At 34.7% G+C, this 19,786-nt stretch overlaps 1 protein-coding gene across 41 annotated transcripts in view; it reads left to right on the forward strand.

The window, feature by feature from the left end:
• Window positions 1-19,786, forward strand: part of Rims1 (regulating synaptic membrane exocytosis 1) — a 468,858-nt gene that overhangs the window by 334,640 nt on the left and 114,432 nt on the right. For 14 of the 41 annotated variants that reach the window (XM_041655608.1, XM_041655624.1, XM_041655649.1 and 11 more), the window contains 3 exons: window positions 2,815-2,904; window positions 11,848-11,931; window positions 19,533-19,604. The exons of 6 other annotated variants lie outside the window; for them this stretch is intronic. In XM_041655608.1, the coding sequence (XP_041511542.1) occupies window positions 2,815-2,904; window positions 11,848-11,931; window positions 19,533-19,604 (246 nt within the window). The remainder of the gene's footprint in view (window positions 1-2,814; window positions 2,905-11,847; window positions 11,932-19,532; window positions 19,605-19,786) is intronic. 21 more of the 41 variants (XM_041655611.1, XM_041655619.1, XM_041655626.1 and 18 more) reach the window with 4 other exon arrangements.

Raw genomic sequence — 19,786 nt, forward strand, 5'->3', positions numbered from 1 at the left:
ATAGATATATATGAAAATTTAATAAATGTCAATCTGAGACTGATCAAGGCATTGACTGATACCTCCACAGATGTAGAAATGCTAGCATTTTTTTCCAAATGTAGAGATGAGAAGAAGCAGTTACAGCGACTTCTCTGCCTCTTATTTTTATAATGGTAAAACTGCTGACTGCATTTTTTATTGCAGCTGTATTGTTTTATTCTAGAGTTTTCAAAAAATTTCCCTTCCTTCTACCTCTTAATACTTATTACTAAATTTCTAAAGTCAGAGAAAATGTGAGTTCAAATATATGTACATGCATGTGTATTTAATTATCTCCTCTTTTTGTACTCATGCATTTAAAAATTATTTTATATATTTATATAAAGATATATACAAACATAAGCTCATTTTTGAATGGATATACCATATAATTTTATTTCATATAAATTTTAGAAATTTATTAAGAATATCCTTCTATGGCCAAATTGTTAAATAACACTTTCAAAATACTAAATTTACTGTAATCTTATTTCAGAGAATCTAACAATTCTCTGAAGTATTTGTACTAACAATAGTGTGTCAGCTAAGATGAGACTGAAAACTGCAAATTAAAATCATTGTTCATATTTTCGAAAACATATTTAAAAACCTATCTCATATTAATCAATTTGTAACGAACTATCATAAATCACATTGTTAACGTAAAAGTCCTCTGGTGGCATAGTGTGCCTGAAATGCTGTACCTGCCTTAGCATGTCCTAGATACTTTATAAATGTTATCCATTTATTTCGTACAGCACCCTGCCTCACTGATGATATTTCTTCCATTTGGTTTATGTAGAAATCAACTTAAAGTCTTGACCTGCGTTGTCTAGATTTCAATCAGTAGGTTGCAAAGTCAAGATGTTTATACATCAAATTTTATGTCATTTTCCTTTTGGCTTCTGACTTCATGTAGATCTCTATTACCAAGTTCGTAAAAATAAATAAGCAAGTCCTTTGAAAATTTTTATAGAAAACTGTCATTAAAGTGTCTTTCCCACGGCAGGAGATGGCAAGAATAGAGTTTTAAGGAGGTTGAACATTTCAATATTGCTTTCCCTAGTATGACTGTAAAAAATACTCTTAAGACGTCCTTAAATAGAGGCTTCAAAAAATTTCCTCTGATATGCCCATTAGTGCCATCATGGTTATACCGGGAGACTGTTAGAATTTAGGGACTTTAGTAAATACATCTTCCCTCCATTTGTCATGCTTTAGTATTAACTAAAATGGATGGTGCAGTTTTATAGTTAACATTACTAGATTATCAATAAAAAACTATTAATTAACTGGATTCACCTTGCCCCTTATAGGATAGTGCAGCTACCTGAAAGGTTTTGTACAAACTTGGGCAAATTTGGACCTTGTTTCTGCCACTTAATACCAAATAGTGAATTAATTAGCATTAATTCCCTGCATCAGTGTTTCCTGGTTAAAGCTTTGCTTTTCGGTCGGTTTCCTTTAGTCTTATTTTAACTCCGGAATGACATCTATTAGTGCGTTTGTAGTTTCAACACTAAGCTCTTCTGCTTTACATAGGCAGTATATATTTGACCAGGGATTAGAAAGGCTTTAGCATTGGTTTGTAGTTCATAGAATCTATCAGATATTTTCCCAAATAAGATGATTAAATTATAACTTAAAGTAACATGAAATAACATGTCACTTTATATTTTATTAATTCTGATTTTTCCTTGAAATAACTATTGTGACTTCTCTATGAAAACTAGCAGAACCCCTTTGACCCAGCTTTTGTCAGGCCTCCTACTTCCCTAATGCCGTAGTTAAATTTATTTCATATTTTTTTTTGTTTGTTTTCCTGCATGTTTGTGTTGCCATGTTCCAGACATGTTGTTAGGCACTCTAAATCTTTACCACCCAAGATGCCTTGGTTACAGAACAACTGTCGTTGTATCAGCAGGTAAGAGGCAGTGCAAGGTGCTCTGCTTGAACTAACCCCCAACCCCAGCCAACGAAAACGGAAAAGTGACGTCCTCATGTGTCATTTACCTTAGGCTTTGAGTTAATTGTCCAGGAAGCTGTCTTTCATTAAGACTATCTAATCCTGATTTAATTATAAACATATATTCTAAAACAACTATCTAAGCGAAACACAATTCAGAAGGCAGAATTCTGCTTACTTACCATTTCCTTGTTGGTTGCAATTGTGGCGATTAATTTCGTTTCCTTTTATTTGTGTGACTTTGATTTGTGAAGTACAGCGCTGCCTGCACACACGTGGACCAGATCAGTGACTAGACAGGACATTCCCCTTCAGCCTGATTGCTGTAAATTGAGAGTGCTGACGTTTACTGATGTCTGTTAGGTCAGAGCATCAGGGAGTGAAGACTGACTCTCACTCCCCTTGTCTAGTGCTGTGAACCAAACTAGCACAGCTGTACAGTTATTTCTCCTATGATGTCCTTCATTTTGTTTTGGTGTGGCATCTGTCCTTGGTAATACAGTTTTAGGCATTTTGTTTTAAATGCTTCCTGTATCCAATTTGTTTTTTTTTCATAAGTAGGTGTGATTTAGTGTCATATTTCAGTCTGAGATTCTTTTCTATTTTTTTAAATTATGCAACGCAATTTAAGCATAATATTTGTTTACTTTCTAAACAAAAGTTTACACTGTCATCCCGTGGCTCTCTCACACCCTTATGAACTGAATCGCAGTGATTCGACATTCTGTGTAATGAGAACATTATTTTATGCTTTCCTCTCTAACGTGGTCTTCCTTTCTTTCCTTTGTCTTTCTCTTCTCCCCCTGGATGTAATGCCCTGGCACTAGCGAGCTGCAGCCCTCCCTTGGCAGGGCTAAGAGTGCTAGTACCAACTGCTTGAGACCAGACACTAGTTTGCATTCACCAGAACGAGAAAGGTATAAAATAAAGACTTTCTGAATTTCTTATCATTTGTACAGTGACTTTTTTTTTAAACCACTCTGTTTTGTTTCATGTGAGTCTCCTAGACTTATCCACTCATGCCAACTCTCTTGCTGTCTTCATTTTCCTCCCTCAGTACGCATCTGTGTAGGGATATGTGTATGTGGACATGTGCGAAACACACATATGCATATTTCTATGAATGTTGTTGCAAATGGTTTGATGTAACTTGTAAATGCTTCTGGCTGCTGCTTCTCTTTTGTTTCTGTTCAGTTTCGTGTTTCTGTGATTCAAGGAGCCTTCAGTATGCTGATAAAGCCATAGGATAGTGAGTTATTGGAAGGGTTGAATATTGTTTCCCCATTAGGAGTGGCGATAAATAATATTTATAGATCTCATAATAATTTTTCATAAAGTCAAAATAAAAATTCTTTTGATATAAACCTTATCTTACTGGGCGGTGGTGGCACACTCATTTATTCCCAGCACTTGGGAAGCAGATGCAGGAGGATCTCTGTGAATTCGAAGTCAGCCTGGTCTACAAGAGCTAGTTCCAGGACAGGGTCCAAAGCTACAGAGAAACCCTGTCTTGAAAAACATTAAAAAAAAAAAAGCCCTTAGCCAGGCAGTGGTGGCGCACGCCTTTAATCCCAGCACTCGGGAGACAGAGGCAGGCGGATCTCTGGGAGTTTGAGGTCAGCCTGGTCTAGAAGAGCTAGTTCCAGGACAGGAACCAAAAAAGCTACGGAGAAACCCTGTCTAGAAAAATCAAAAAAAAACAAAAACAAAAACAAAAAAAAAAACACAAAAAAACCCTTATCTTTAGCCCTTTTTAATTAACCTACTTTTTAGATAAATTATGTTAAATTTTATTTTGTAAAAAAATTTTAGATTTCCTGAAATCTTTCAAAAGTAAATATAATACATTTAACATGTATTCTCATAGATCATTTTTGTTAAAGCTTTTGTATGATGATGAACAAGTACTAATTTTGATCTAGATGCAGTCAGTAATAGTGTATCATAGTGTCTTCTAAATGTAAGTGAGTGAAACAATTGTTTCCTTATTAGGAAACTTTATATTCCTGCAAACTTAGTTGTAACTGATGGTCTTGGTTATAGTCACTGTCCTTGTTAAGTTAGATGCCATTCACAGGGAATTTATAAGTGACTTCTGCAATCTCTGATGAGAAGCATTTGGTTGGACTAATGTAGCCCTGGTCATACTTTGTTTAAACTTTTTTTATTACTAATCTTTATAGTCTATGAGATGTTTATTTCTTGGGATTAAACAGTAGATCTTCAAAAGATTATGCTACAAACCTTTTTTGCATTATTAGGTATAAAATTTAAAACAGGAAAAATGAAATCACATAATTATGGTTTCTATTGCTGTCACAAAACACCATGACCAAAAACAAGTTGGGAAGAAAAAGGTGTACTTGGCTTACAGTTAGTGGAAATTGCTGTAGACTGTTCAAAAACCGTGGTTAGTCTTACTTTTTATTTTGTTTTGTATTATCCTATCCCCAAAATAATTACAATGATACCATCAGGTAATTCTAATATGTTTCATATTATTTGTTTTTTATTTATGATAAATATTAAAACAGGTGTAGAATTACCAGGTTAGTGAAATTTTCAGACTGTAACAGTCCTCTGTCATTTTTAATATATAGATGAATGCTTGCTGATAAAAAGACAGTTGAAGTCATGTGTGTGCACTTTTAAAATCTTTGTAGCCATACTAAAAAATGTCAAAATAAAGCCTAGCCTAGCATTAAATAGCATTATAGCATGTCGGTAATAGCTGTGAGGGTTGAGGGAGACAGTGTGTATTCTTCTTTGTATGGTAAGTCATGAATATTTCATTTAGAGCACACCATAATTTGGACTTGTCAGATTCTTCTGGCTGCTTTGTTGTACAGCTTAAGTCTCACATATGTGCCCTTGAGACACTGAAGCCAAAGAGTTCACAAATCTGTGTTTCCATTGATTTTAATTTAAATCTCTCAAATAACACCATTAAAGTGGGTCAGTCTATATACAAGAAGGCTAATCATAATTATTAGACGGGTTGTTGTGAAATCCAAGTACCGTACCCCTCTTTAGTATAAGACAAACAAATAGAAGATTAAAAACCTATACTCCTGTATGTTGAGTAAGAAGTAAATTTCCATTAAACCATCTAGAGAGGGTAGCTCAGCACTGCTTCTCAATTTAATGAGGTCACTTGGCTGCTAAGAGAATAAGTAAGACTTGTTGTTGTCATTTGTCAAGGAAAGCATACATGTGAAAGGCTGTAGGTGAAAGTTGTTGTAAAGACAGGACCCTTGTATATACATCCATGGACCATTCTGAAGCGGGCACACCCGTGTGAAAAATGGTAATTGTTCACTTTATAGGATGCCTCGAAAGTTGTTTGAAATATAGAGCAAGGGAACCTTAGAAGCCTTTGGATTCTTCCTCCCCTTTGTTGATTAAAAGGCTTATTATATTAATTTCCAACATGCACCCACATATATATGCCAAACACATTTTTAAACTTTAATTTCATTTTCTCAAGATAGTACTATTTTTTCCATAGTCTTTTCATATACAGTTTTAGAGTTTACAAGTTAATATTCGGACTCATTTTGCAGTTTATTATAATAACTACCATTTCTTTAAGCACCCTCCCTAATTTTAAAACAAACTATGATTGATATTAATTAACATGAGGGTGCAATTGTCAAACAAACCCATTGTCTAACAGCAGAATTTACTAGGCTTTTAAAGGAAAATCAGTGTCTCTCTCTCTCTCTCTCTCTCTCTCTCTCTCTCTCTCTCTCTTTCTCTCTTGGTATTTCAGCCCAAGCCATGGGTATTTTGAGTCCCAAGAGTCCTGCATATAGGAGTGCTGTTCGGGAAGAGAGTCCTGCCTGGCTAGAAGCTTCTCCCTTGCACCTTGTCAGATAAAAGCCAGTTTTCTTGTTTCCCTGATTAGGAGGAAGTTACCCTGATGGATCTTAACTTTTTCTTTACCAGATTTAAACAAGGGTCTTATATACTCATAGACACTGGTGCTGGGAGAGATGGAAGGGTGCTTACTTTTTCTAGAGGATGAGGATTACCTATGACCTGACTTCATAATCACTACCTTACTTCAAGCTTGTGAAAGTGTTTTCTACTTGCTACCTGCATTTTTAAAGCCTCCCCCTGGTAATCGCTGTGTCAGAGGCCTTGCATGGACTATGCTATTGCCCTGGCTCTTAAAACTCATCCTCCTTGTGTTATCCAGTCAGTTGAACCTGTGCTCCCTAAACAGTTCCTCATAAATGGCTGGAAGACACAGACCCTTCTGGAAGCTTCTATGCCTTCTATATTGATTGATGGAAAATTCCCACCATGTCTCTTCCCCTTTTTCTACTCATACTTTCCCTTGAATTATATTTATTTCAAAGATACCACTCTGCTGCTTTTAAAGACAGGCTGCCGTGTGGTTTGACAAGACATGCTTTCTTTCCTAAGAAATGAACTCAAACTTTTAAATGATGTCTGGAGACTCGGTATATCAAAATGTTTAGCTAACCTTCATTATTTCATCGTTGAGTTCTGTGTGTTCTTCCCATTTGATGCATGTGATGACACAGCTCGGTGAAGTGGTTCAGGCTTGTCATTCCTTAACTTGATTGGATGGAGCTGGTGGGGGATGAATTTGAAGCCAACCTAGGCTTCACAGCTAGTTAAAGACCACAAACAAACGAACAAAAAGAGTAGTAAACAAGGGCTTATAACTAACTTCTTAATTTGTAAGCATTTCTCCAGCCCTTAATTCAGAGAGCCAGGAGATGACACTGATTTCACCGGTGTATACTCTTTCCCTAACTGAATGCCTCTCTAGTTTTGCTCCCAATCCTTCCCAGCCCCATTAACTCTCTAGTCTGGCTTAATCGTAATGTGTATTGTAATGTTTTATCTCTCAACTCTCCCATTCAGATTGAAATAAACTTTTGCTTTTGTTGTCACTTTAACAATTATTTCATTCTTTATAAGTTTTTCTAAGACTACTATGGTTGGTATGTAAATTGAAAAAAAAAACTTTTAAATAAAAAAGACTTAAATTTTTTTTCTAAGTCTTCTTCTGTTACTTCTCCCCCTCCCACACACTAATTAATTTTTGTTTCTGGTCATAGCTGTTTACCATTTTCTGGGTCCACATGTATTTTTCTTGGAAAACTAAATCTGTCCAGATATATTGATTTATGCAATAATTACAGCACTTGGAAGGTGGAGGCAGGTAAATCTTTGTGAATTTTAGGCCCAACTATTCTACAAAGTGAGTGCCAGGCCAGCCATGCCTACTTAGTAAGACACAATCTCAAAAGAAATAAGGGGAGGGAGAAAAAAAGGAAGAAATAAAAAAAATAAACACAACAACAACAACAACAACAAAAAAACCACAACAAACTCTAATCCTGTATTTCTATTTTAATTAATCCACTGCTATCTTTATCTAGAAACTCTGCTTCTGTGATGTTATAAGGCTTGGGTCAGAGAGCACATGATGTTTGTATTTTTTATATCTGGTAATAGTATTATTCTCTTCAATTTGTGTGTAATTTGAGTCTTAACACTCTCTATTCTTTCATCCCTAAATGTGGGTCCAGTTGAGAATTAGAACCAAGGAGGTAGGAATGGGTGTGATCTAAACTATTACCATAAATACAATGAGGAAGTTTGCAGTCTGTTGCCATAGGGTCGTTAGCTGGTAGAGAAGTCGGAAATTCACCAACTCATAGAATCATGGGATGCTTCCCTTAGAAGATGAGGTCTTATAACTAATGGCAGCTATGAAGGTCTGTTTGCGGGCATGTTTGCTGTTAGCAGCCAGCCTGGTTAGAAAAGAAGCATTCAAAAATGACTAAGTTGCTGGTAGCTGATCCTATAACTTGGAAGGTAGGAGTTACTTGAATGAAATCCAAGGGAAAGGAAATTATTACCAAAATGTCAAGCACTATAAATTGACATGACTCTTATAAATCATCAGAAAACGTATTTAGTATTGAAAATATATGTATTAATTTAAAAATGAAATTTAGTTTAAATCAAGATTAGAAAAGTCAGTATAGAAGGTTATGAATAATAAAAAATTACAATGAAAACACATTTGATTAATCAATTAATTCACTTGGCTTTGGTTTTTATTTTAATATCTCAGAAATGGTTTTCATGTGTGTTATTTATGGTATGAATAATATACATCTCTGTATCCTTTTTATAGATAATTTATAGATAATTAAGATATTTTGTAATGTTCTGCTTAAAAATATGCATTCATGGAAAATTGTATGCATACAAGTATGTGTGCTAATTATACAGTAAGTTACACACAATTATTCCTTATACTACTGCGAGAGAAAAATACCTTAACAATAATTTTATTCTTGTAGAAGTCTATTAAGTCCAATTTCTTTATATCTCGTTATGAAGTTCTCTTATATATGCATCAGTCACTACTTATGTAAGGTACTCATTGTTTGTAATCTAATCATTAAGCCCAGAACCTTTTGTACTTCCTGACTCCTAGATCTATAAAGATATAACTGGAGAAGAAGCCATACCTGGAAAGTGTACTTGACCACAAAGTTTAAGATCTCCTACTGCTTATTAATTCCATGTTATGTCTTCTGAAGCTGTTATAGACTATTAGAAAATAGGAATCCTGACTTTTTGTATCCACAATAGTTATATAAAATATTTGTTCAACACATAAATGCTCTTAATTTGGTGAGTTTAGAGTACTTTGTAAAAGATACTGTAATTTCCAAAATATGAAGTTAATTTAAATAGGCTATCCAAAAAAAATGAAACCAAGAAGAGGCATATTTACTTCAATTTGATATTTGAAATCTAAAATTTTCCAGACTTAGTAGCTTGTGACATGAAACTAGAAGTTGAGATTTGTTTCTTAAAACATGAGAATAGGAAAAGCATGCAGAAATAGATCTTAATTGTTTTCCTGAAAAATTACAAAAGACAAAAATGGGCTAGTCTATTTAAAACTTTTAAATATGTTACATCAAAAAATAGTATGTATTTGGGGGTTAAAATGTGGATCTGAATTGATCCTGCTTTTTTCCATATTCAGCAACGGTAGCTGGGGAAGGACGTTTGTGATAATTATACCTATCAGCATATGCAGAAGGACTCTGAGAACTAAGAAGGACGTGTCATGCTGTCTCGTTTGAAGTTGCCTCTTGAAAGTTGCATTCACAATTGCTCGTTCTAAATGTACAGCTTTCTCCATCACAGCTTTTCACGGCATGTGTCATGGTTATTTTATTTTTCTTCATTTTTTTTTCCTTTTACTTTTATGTGTAAATAAACATAGGGACTGGAATTCCGCCTTCAGAAGCAGGGTCACTCATAATCCTGTCAACTTAAAATTACGGCATCAGAAGAAGTTGTTAACTTTTTTATGTTTCCAATCGTCACCAGATGCTTGAATACAAATTTGGATATGTAGATATACTCTAGGTATAGATAGTGTTCATGTTTCTTAAAATAGTTGACTTTAGTTGATCTATGAAACAAAGCTACTAAGTTGAAAAGAAGATATTTAAAAACACACAGGCTGGTCTTGCTGAGACCGTGCCTACACACAGTAGGTACTGCAATACCTTGACCCCTCTTGCCTTTGAACTCTTATTCTAGGTGGCATTGTGCTAGAATATAAACTGTAATTTTTTGCTGCCTCACTGAGTGCCAGGGTTTGCAGAACAAGAACTTCTTCACATGCATTTATATACTCCTTGAGGTGCATACTCCGAATAAAGGAATAGTTATAGGCTCATTTTACAGTTGAAGAAACTGTAAATATAAAATAACTGGAGAAGAGCCGCAAATGGAACATGAATGCATGTGGCCACAAGGTCCAGGATCTGATTCTGCTGATTAATTCCATATTAAATCTTCTGAAGACCATTTTACAGTATTAGAAACTAGGAATCTTCACTTTCAAAATCTTCAGTAGCATTAGAGTTTATCAGTCAGTAAATATATGTGATTTAATGTGTTGTCTCTTTTATATGTAATCTAAAGGTTTTTATAGGGACTGTAAGTTGGGTATGACAATCCAACTTTCTTCGTACCTAGAGAAAGTGATGCCACTCCACACTGTGGTTACTGAATACCTCAGTAACATATGCTATGACTTCTTTCTTATAGAAGTGTACTAACTTTCAAACATTTCCCTTAAAACAAGGAAGCAAAAATAAATAAATAACTACATGCCAGCACTCTGCTTGGCATACTTGGTATCTATAAAAGTAATCCTTATACCTCTGAAAGGGTAAATTTCCATTACTTGGAAATTCCAAGCAACAAGGGATGTCCTGAATTTCCACTTGCTTTGAAAGTTACATACGCTGAATGCAGACAGACAATTTCCTCAGCATACAAAGCAAAGAGAGTTTGTGCAACTCACTTAACATTTTATATCAACCCAATCCCAGTTTCCAGTGATTTCAGTGTGAAATAAAATATCAAAGGATTTGTCAAGCAGAGATCAGACCTCACCTCCCACCCAAAATAAACAGCCTGGAGGTTTTTTCTGGAATTGACAAAAATTTTAAATTGTGAAACAGGTTTACCAAATAAATCAGAATAAATTGACCACTTTTTTGAATTACCAATTGATTAAGTAATTAAAATTGGCTCAAAGTATTATAAATATAATAATCATTCTCCAAACGGTAGAGTAAATGGCACATCGATTTTTCTTCAGTTAATAACCTGTTTTTTTATGTCTGCAAAGAACAGTTGAATAATGCTATGTTTTTCCAAGTCTAATGAAATAAAGCTGCCTGTGGGGCTAGCAGTCATCAGTGTCTGTGAACCTCAGATGTCCCAGTCACACACTGATAGATTTGCTTCTTGTATTCAAATTGTCAAATAAATCAATAAATGTAAGTTAGGCAGCAGGAATGAAGACTTTTTTTCTAATTCATCTGCTACATTGATTTCCTTTCTATAGTTATAAAATCTTTCAAGTTAGTCCCTTAATGCATATGAGAAAGTCAATATCCAGAGACACATTCTGCTATAATATTGATATCAGACTTAGTATATGAAATGTCTAAGCCTGACCTGTTCAGTTGCTTTATTTCCTTTAACCATTCAACTAGATTTTTTAAATGATTGTGGATATATATAATCTGAATCTTGAATGATTTAACAGTAAAGAAGCTTTTGTTCAAGTAATCGCTCATGAAAATGCTATTATAAATGCTGAAATGAAAAGGAAGTATTCAATGAAATGTAAGACACACTTGTAAATACAGATTAGCAGAACTTTTAATGTCCCATTTCTTTTTATCTTTATTTTTCACTTAAATTTGTTGGTAATTGATTCTGTAGTTTTCTACAAGAAGCTTGTTGAAGACACTATCAGTAGCTCTCTTATGAATTTTTTTATCTCATAGTTTTTACACTAAGTAGGATTTATATTTTATCTTACACGTAACTTGTACCTTTGAATTAAATTTGCATACTTCATCTTGTCACTATTTCAAGGGCTGATGTCAGTTACCGTACGTGACACATTCAACTTAGACAAAACTGAAGTCCTTAAATATTCATCTTTTCAAATTTCACCACATTCATGCTTATATTTGTATAGATATATAGATACATAGACACATTTCTGAAAATGAAACACCTAATGAATATGTTCCAAAGTTTCCAAAATATTTTGTCAACCCACTTGTAAAGTTTCAGATTTCACATTTTCATATTATTTTAACTTACCTAAGTTTATATAATATTAAATTACCGAACAAATAAGGAACATTTTGACTTCTGATGGCATTATTCCAGTCCTGTTGTTCCGTATATTATTTTATTTTAAGAGTTACTAAATGTCCTGTTTTTTCCTGTCTTGTTTACTGGGCAAGCAGGGGTAGATGGTCCCCCTCCCTAGATAGGAGGCGACCTCCTAGCCCCAGGATTCAAATCCAGCATGCATCTCCGGAGAATGACAGGTACTAGTCACATCCTCACAAACAAGTGGCATTAGAGACTCAGAAGCTACAGAAGGAAGGAAAAGGGGCGGGATGTTGGCAATGTCATTACTTCATTGAAGAGCCAGAGTCAGATATGCGATTCCTCCAGTGACTGCACACAGGTCTGAGAGAGGGCCTCCCAATATTGATGGGAACAAGGAAGGCATAGAATATGGTATTTGAAATACCATCAGGGTCCAGTGAAGAGAGATCTGTTTTGATATGTCTTCATTTTAGGATTTTTAATTTTTAGAACCATTTATGGATCATTTAGGTCTACAAAGGGATATGTAAGGAATTTTGCGTGCATCCGAATATATTAAAACTATGCCACAGAACATACTCGTGGTCACATTGCCTTTAATCTCAGCTAGTTTGCTTTATTACCATGTATACTTGATGAGAAGAAATTGTAAGATTTGGGGTGTATTTCAAGCATGGTGCAAAGAAGGACATCTGGTTCTTGTACTTTTTGTATTGTATTTGAATTATTCTCAAGAGCTAGCTAGGGTCAGTCAGCTGGAAACATTTTCAAAACAAAGCCTCTCTGCATCGAATCCACTCCATGCTGATCTGTAAAAGTATCACAGTAGGTTCCTCCCATCGTCACTGTTCTCAGTTTGACATGCTCATGTTTCCTGATGTCTAAAAAATATGCATGCCTATTATTTCCATCTTTCAGAGTTTTCCTACAAATGGTCACAGAAGTGTTGGGATGTGTGAGACATTTCAGTTGAAATTCAGCAGACACATACGTAGTATTAATTAGACAGAAGCATTCAGAAATGCAGCCAAGTAGCAGAAATAGTTTTACGAATACACCTTTTTGCATTAATTATATATGTATGTCCCAGTAATTGTAGCCTTATCATAGTGGTAATGTTTATTTTCTGTATATGTGCACAATTTGTATTCTGTATATGTCTTCACAATTTGGTATAAAGAATATCTAAATTTTGCAAATTAATTTGCATCATTAAACAATGATGAGAAATAACATAAACTGGCATTATAAAAGTTCTAAAGTTATTCTAAAACATCTACCTCTTTGTTTCATTGATTTTAATTGAGCTCTACATTTTTCTCTGCTCCCTTACTTGCCTATCCCCTCACTTCCAACCCTCCCTGAAGTTCCCCATGCTCCCAATTTACTCAGGAGATCTTACTATGGTTTGGATTTACATATTTAGAACTTAAAACTAATCCCTGTGCTACTTTTAGATTTCAAGAATTGAATCTATGGATCTAGAATTAATAAAACTTTCAGTCTACATGTAAGCAAGGTCATTTAAAATAATAAAAAGTAAATTCAATAAATTCTCTACCCACACTGTGTTCTGATGGATGAAGTCAGGTCAGTGATTATGACAGCGAAAGCAATGGCCATGAAGTATTTGACAATTTCAACTTAGAACAAAAGTCTTTGAATGTATGCAAAAAAAAAAACAGTGATTTAGTCTAAAGCAATGACGGATGCTTACTCCGATTATAATGAGTATAAGTGTACTTTTATTAAGTACACTTAATAAGTGACATTTATTAAGCCAAATACATAAAGTAACAGCTCAGATCTTAGCATAAACAAAATCTCATGACTTCCAATTAACAACATATGAATCTGTGATATGACTACCCAATTTCTGTATATGTAGGTGCAAGATAGATGTTTGGGAATGAACTTTACAAAATTTGAGCTTGGCTTTTGCTTCTCTGTAATGATATATTCACAAATAGTCCCTCTATATAACTATAATAAATGGATTTAAAATAATACAATTATTATTCATTGCTATGGAAATGAAAATATTTTAGAGTAAACTTAATTCAGCTACAAAAGATAATATAAATCCATGAAAACGAGAGAGTAAATACTGTTAACTAATGACAGATTTGTACGCATTTGTGACAACCTCTTGACGAAGCTTAATAAGCACAAACCACCTCACATGAGTGTTACTTAATCATTTAGAGTATTCTACAAATGTCCAAATAAAATGAGTATAACATTCAATTTAAGTAAAATGAATTATTGGACATAGGCATTAGTTTACCTTTTACATTGGTAGCCAAAAGTACTCTTAATTCAATAGTGATGTATACAGTTGGGACTAGATGTTTTATCAGGGTGAAAGAACACTTCTTTGCTCTTTTTTCTCCCCACAGCACAAATATGGGCATAAATATGTGTGAACATACATGCAAGTAGCTTGTAAATGAACAATGTCTACATAATGTAGTGTCAACAAGAGGCATGCTTCATGACTTTTCAGGTGATACCATACACTCGGATTGAACATGGTCTAAAAATAATTCTGGATCTTGTAAAGATACTTAAAATGAAAATAATAAAAAAAAAACTAGTTTTGACCCTTAGGGAACATTTCTGGCTTTAAAATTGTAAAGATTTCCTAGAGGTTTTATTAAGTTAGTAGTTCCAAGATTTGTATTGGAATGGTTTCACATTGGTATATCTGGTACTTTGAATGTACCAGAACTTATACTGACTCTTTGAAAGAACTGAAAATATTTGACAAAAATCACTATTTTCTTGAAATTTAGTCCAGTGGTGTCAGTTGAGTTTTTCAGCTGCAGCAGCTCTCACCTGTTTTACAAATAACCATATTTTCTTTCTCTTCCTCCCCAACAATTTTTACTTCTCTGCAAAATGACCTCACCGATCGTATCAAGTGATTCATTTGGACTTAAAATGAACTTTCTCTATTGACTATGGATATTTGATGGAGTCAGCAAAAATCCTGCTGTTTTATTCACACAACACACATCAGCTGCCGTGCAAAGGCAGCTAGTATACAACTACTCACCAATGAAGTGTGCTGTTGTTTAGTCTCTACTTACTTTGCTGTGTGTATAAACAAGGGAATAAGATGTGCCAGACACTGAAACCTTAGTGTATGCAGTGGCTATATTCCCCACATGAAATCAGGGCCATACAAGAATGTGAACATATCTTAGTCTCATGCATGTATATGTTTATCACTAATCTTGCTTGAATTTATAATTTCTTCCCAAATTGATGAAAAAGTAACATGGTAAAGGTAGGCATTCCACTTTCAAATAGCATAAGTCATCAAAAGCTATATACAACATAAGCACCCTGAACACACAGAGATTCATTCTTATGCCACTATTCTATATAATGAAAACAGCCACTGGTAGATTTATGTTACATATTATCCCAAACCAAAACATGCTATATTATGTCAAATTTCTAACAAATATTATTAAATAATATAAAATGTTTGGCAATTCTTTTGTATACTATGTGTATCATTTTATTATTTTTATTACACACACATATAATAATTTGGTGATGTCTTCAGAAAATATTTTCTTATTCATAACATCATGAAATTGAATTAATTATAATTTAAAAATAAAAATGGAGTATTCCCCAAATAAATGTTAATTATTTCCTGTTTCAATTATACACTAAAAACGAGAATGCTAAAAGTATTATAAATAAGAATAATATTTCAATGGAATTTCAAAATTGCAAGTTTGATTAGAGATAGATCCGGTCTTCTAGTTAAAGCTTTTGCTTCAATTCAACCATAAAATAATCACGTACTTTATATTTGGATGTGTTTTTTCGGCTTTTAAATAACTTGATCGCTACCATGTGGTTACAGGATTTTATATTTATGAGCAATCATGAGGCCAAGTTAAGTATTAATCTTGAAATACAGGAAAAATTCAAGTTTTAACTATTTTTAATTTTGATCCATGAAAAGATGAACAACGTAATAGTGATAAAGATGACTAGGTCTTTTTGTAAAGCTGAAATCATGAAAGCGTGGTTGTTGTGCTAGCTCATTAAGCCGTGTGGTACACGGGCTAAGTCATATGACATTTTCTAGCTTTTTTTTCATTTGCATATTTGGCTAGTTGTAAATGGAGTAGCTGAATTCTCATGTTCTGTTAAACTCTAAGAGTGAGCCTGAGTCCCTGGTAACATTGTGGTAAAACATAGGCTACTAACATAAAATAACTGATGATTACTTATGCACAAAGTATTAATAAGGCAGAAATCATGCTTTATTTGTGGAATTTTCTGTTTTTATTGAAGCCCAGAAAACAGTGCATTTGAATTGTTACATGTGTATTTGATGTAAGCTGATTATATTTTCAGAATTACTTTTTTTTTTGCTCAGTGTAAATGTGGACTGTCAAATTACACTAAATATACAAATAACATTCTATAATCTTAACTACTATATAAAGGCATAAACATTGTATATATAGTTTGGGTACCATGCAATATTCTGCTTGCATCTATCCATTATTGAATGCTTAAATCAAGGTTAATAATACATCATTATCTCAGCAGAGAAGATTTTCTTGTCTCTAGATTTCAGATATATAAAGTATATTATCATTTTTTCACTCTTGTTAAAATATAGCCTACCTCTTGATTTATCAGTGTATAACTAATAATATTGATCATACTTCCCCCTTCTCCCTAAACCCTATAGTTAACCCTCAGATTCTGGCCGAATATTTATTGCTGCAATTAATTATTAAAAATTTAGTCATTGTAGCAACAGTTTTCAAACAAAACATTTAACAAATAGGAAAGACATTTTGAAAGAGTATCATTACAGTCAAAACCCATCTAGACCGAAGATAGTGACAGTAAAACCTTCAGGTGGTTGATGTACAGTATGAAGTCTTTCATGCCCCTGTGACCTGTTTTCTGACCGTCTTAGCAGTAATTTTGATTGTATACAATATGAATAACATTTCTACTGTGCCTATCTTAACCCTCTGTTTATATCAATGATGGGTGTGATTAAATATACAATGTATCCATAGCTATGAATATACATTGACTCTGAATTATATACCAATAGAGTAGGTGTATTTGGGGCCAAATAAATGTTATTACCATTTAATACTCTACGTTTAGCAGTCAACATTTTCTTGCTCTCAGAAGTGCTTAAGCAACCACAAATCCAGATTCTGTGGAATACTCCAAAACTACCAATACATAATCCAAATGCTAAGTAATAATTAATGTATTTAGAATCCGTGTGCTTGGGGGTAGTAGTATTATTAAGTGTAACTTTGCATGCAGAAGGAAATGAGACACACGGGGGTCAAGTACCTTGACCCAATTTACTTCGTTAGCCAGAACAGCTGAGTTGAAATTTTGTCTGACACTACAATTCACACTGTGGGCTCCTCTGTTACGGTTAAGTCATGGCAGAGACTGCTACACTGCGGTCATGGACTGTCTGCTTGCCTCCTGGCTTCCAGTGATGACTTTCAAAAGCAAAGGAGCTAACATCCCAAAGCCTCAGTCAAGGATAAAAGAGCTGTGCCTCTGTTGTACTATGTGTGGTGGGGCTGCCTTCTGGCCGCCCCGGCTCGCGCATGGCTAGCTTATGCCCGAAATAATTACACAGAAACTGTATTCTTTTAAACACTGCTTGGCCCATTAGTTCCAGCCTCTTATTGGCTAGCACTTACATATTGATCTAACCCATTTCTAATAATCTGTGTAGCCCACGAGGTGGCTTACCAGGGAAGATCTTGTCGGGTGGGAGAATCATGGTGACTGCCTGACTCAGCTTCTTTCTCCCAGCATTCTGTTCCGTTTACTCCACCCACCTAAGGGTTGGCCTATCAAATGGGCCTAACCAGTTTCTTTATTAATTAACCAATGAAAGCAACAGATTAGAAAGAAATCACTCCCACATCATGCCTCCCCTTTTTGATTGGTCAGAGTAAATGACGAAATAAAGGTGAAATAAATGCTGAAGTCTTCGTAAAAACCATATATCCTTAATATTGCCAATGTAGCTGGCATCACCTTGGGAACCATTCTGCTGCATGACCTCACTAAGTTTTAGGACATGAGAAGGGGAAGAAAAATTGGAGAAATTCAGAGATAAAGTATAATCTCATTTAAGGCTAAAAAAACTTAATATATTTTGTGAAGGACAAGGAAATTGGGCAACTTCTAATAGATGCTTATAGCTTTTTATTTTTCAACAACAGATCTCATTCTTCTCTCCTCTGAAGATCAGAAAAGGATTCTTTGTCCTGATCACTGCTGGGACCACACACAAACTCTCCATAAATCACGCATTACATTTATTTTGATCTCATGCCCTTCAACCTGATTTACTCACTTCTCCCTTCCTTACCCTTCACTTCAATCTGTGTTGTGGCCTCGGGCATGTCCTTTATTTCAGAAACAAGCACTAGTGCCTAGTCAACATGACCTCTGCCTCCCCTAGATTCAGGCATGTGCTGCATGTTCCTCCAGCTGAAGAACACACACCTGTGTTAGAGAAGTAAAAATGTATGAATACAGCAGTAGAGGTGGAAGAGGGTGGAGAAATGAGTAAGGAAGTGTGTCCATTTGAGAGAGAATACCTGGGGCTTTCCTGTGGGTTTCTACTGTCCAGGGAGCACTTAATTAAGACGCCTGAAATTCTAAGTAAGAACAAATACATCCCTCAACAGTTTCTGAAGGTAGGACTTTGATAATGCAATAGGCGTAAATTATAGAAGATTCAGTGATAACACAAAAGTACATATTCTTACAATTTTTGAAATGTATGTGTTTGTATGCCATGATGCTTTATATTATTTGTGTAAAATATGTAGTGCTATGAGTAACTATGTGAAATCATGTTTGACTTACTCAATTGTAATAGCCATTTAGGTATATGTGCCTAACATTTATACACATATTTCGTCATGTTTACACCTTAAATACAAAGCTATCATAAGTTTTATATACAGATATACATCATGAATGCCCACACATTTTAGTGATTTTGTTCACATAATAGTTCAGGCATTTAGGCTAAATAAGTATATGTCAGTTACATTAAGGAATATCTTTCACTCTCACTTTCTCTATGAACATTGCTTTTAAGAGAAAACGATATCTTAATTTCCAGATGTTAAGTGTTACGTGTGGTTTCTGAAAGTAAAATTGGAGGTTTTATTCTGTTATACAAGGTGTAGCTAGCATTTATATCTCTCCCTACTTTACCTAGGCATTTTCATTATTGATTGAAAAGCAATTCTCATGATTGGATTAAATGTTTTCACTACTGTCAACATCTTTCATGTTTTTCTTTTTATACTTTGGTGGTGGAAAACAAAATTTCTCTAGAGCACAGAGTTTCAAAATAAATGGTCACTTAGCCCCCGTGTGGTGTTTCAGCACCAAATCATTACCACTGTAGCACTTACCATCATAGATTCCATCACGTTTTGTTTTATTCATTGGCGGAAGTAATGTCGCTGAGTAAGGGTCTACACCAGATCATTGCTGTAGATGTACTCATTTAAACTAATGTGGTGTCAGCTTCTCCTGTCTCCTATCTGCCACTGTGTCTTCCACCCAGCATCCTTTCTGATTTTCAATATTTGATTTATTTGTTAATTTTTTTTTAAATTGTGAAAGTGTTGACTGACAGAACCAGTTAGGTAAGCTAAGTTGTCATTGTTCATGCCTTGTTTTTCTTTTTCATTGTTGGATGTGACTGTAGCTCTATTCATCATCTATTTTGTATTTCTTTAACATTTCATTCCCACAGGCACTCCAGAAAGTCTGAAAGATCTAGCATCCCAAAACAGACTAGGAAATGCACAGCCTCTGATGCAGACAGGTAGGCTTGTTGTCGTGCTGTGCCGCTGTCTTCCTTTTTACGTAGACCCGGGAGGGCCCTGCCTCTCCCTTAACATTCCAGGGTACAGACACAAACTGTGATGCTTGACGTGTCTCATGGAAACGAACCGACAGCTATGTGAGGAAAAGTGGCTGAAGAGAAAGACAATGTCACTGTGTGGG

This window comes from Microtus oregoni, unplaced genomic scaffold, assembly GCF_018167655.1.
Source record: "Microtus oregoni isolate MIOR12 unplaced genomic scaffold, Mior012 000007F_ref0000211, whole genome shotgun sequence".
In the NCBI taxonomy this organism is placed as follows: Eukaryota; Metazoa; Chordata; class Mammalia; order Rodentia; family Cricetidae; genus Microtus; species Microtus oregoni.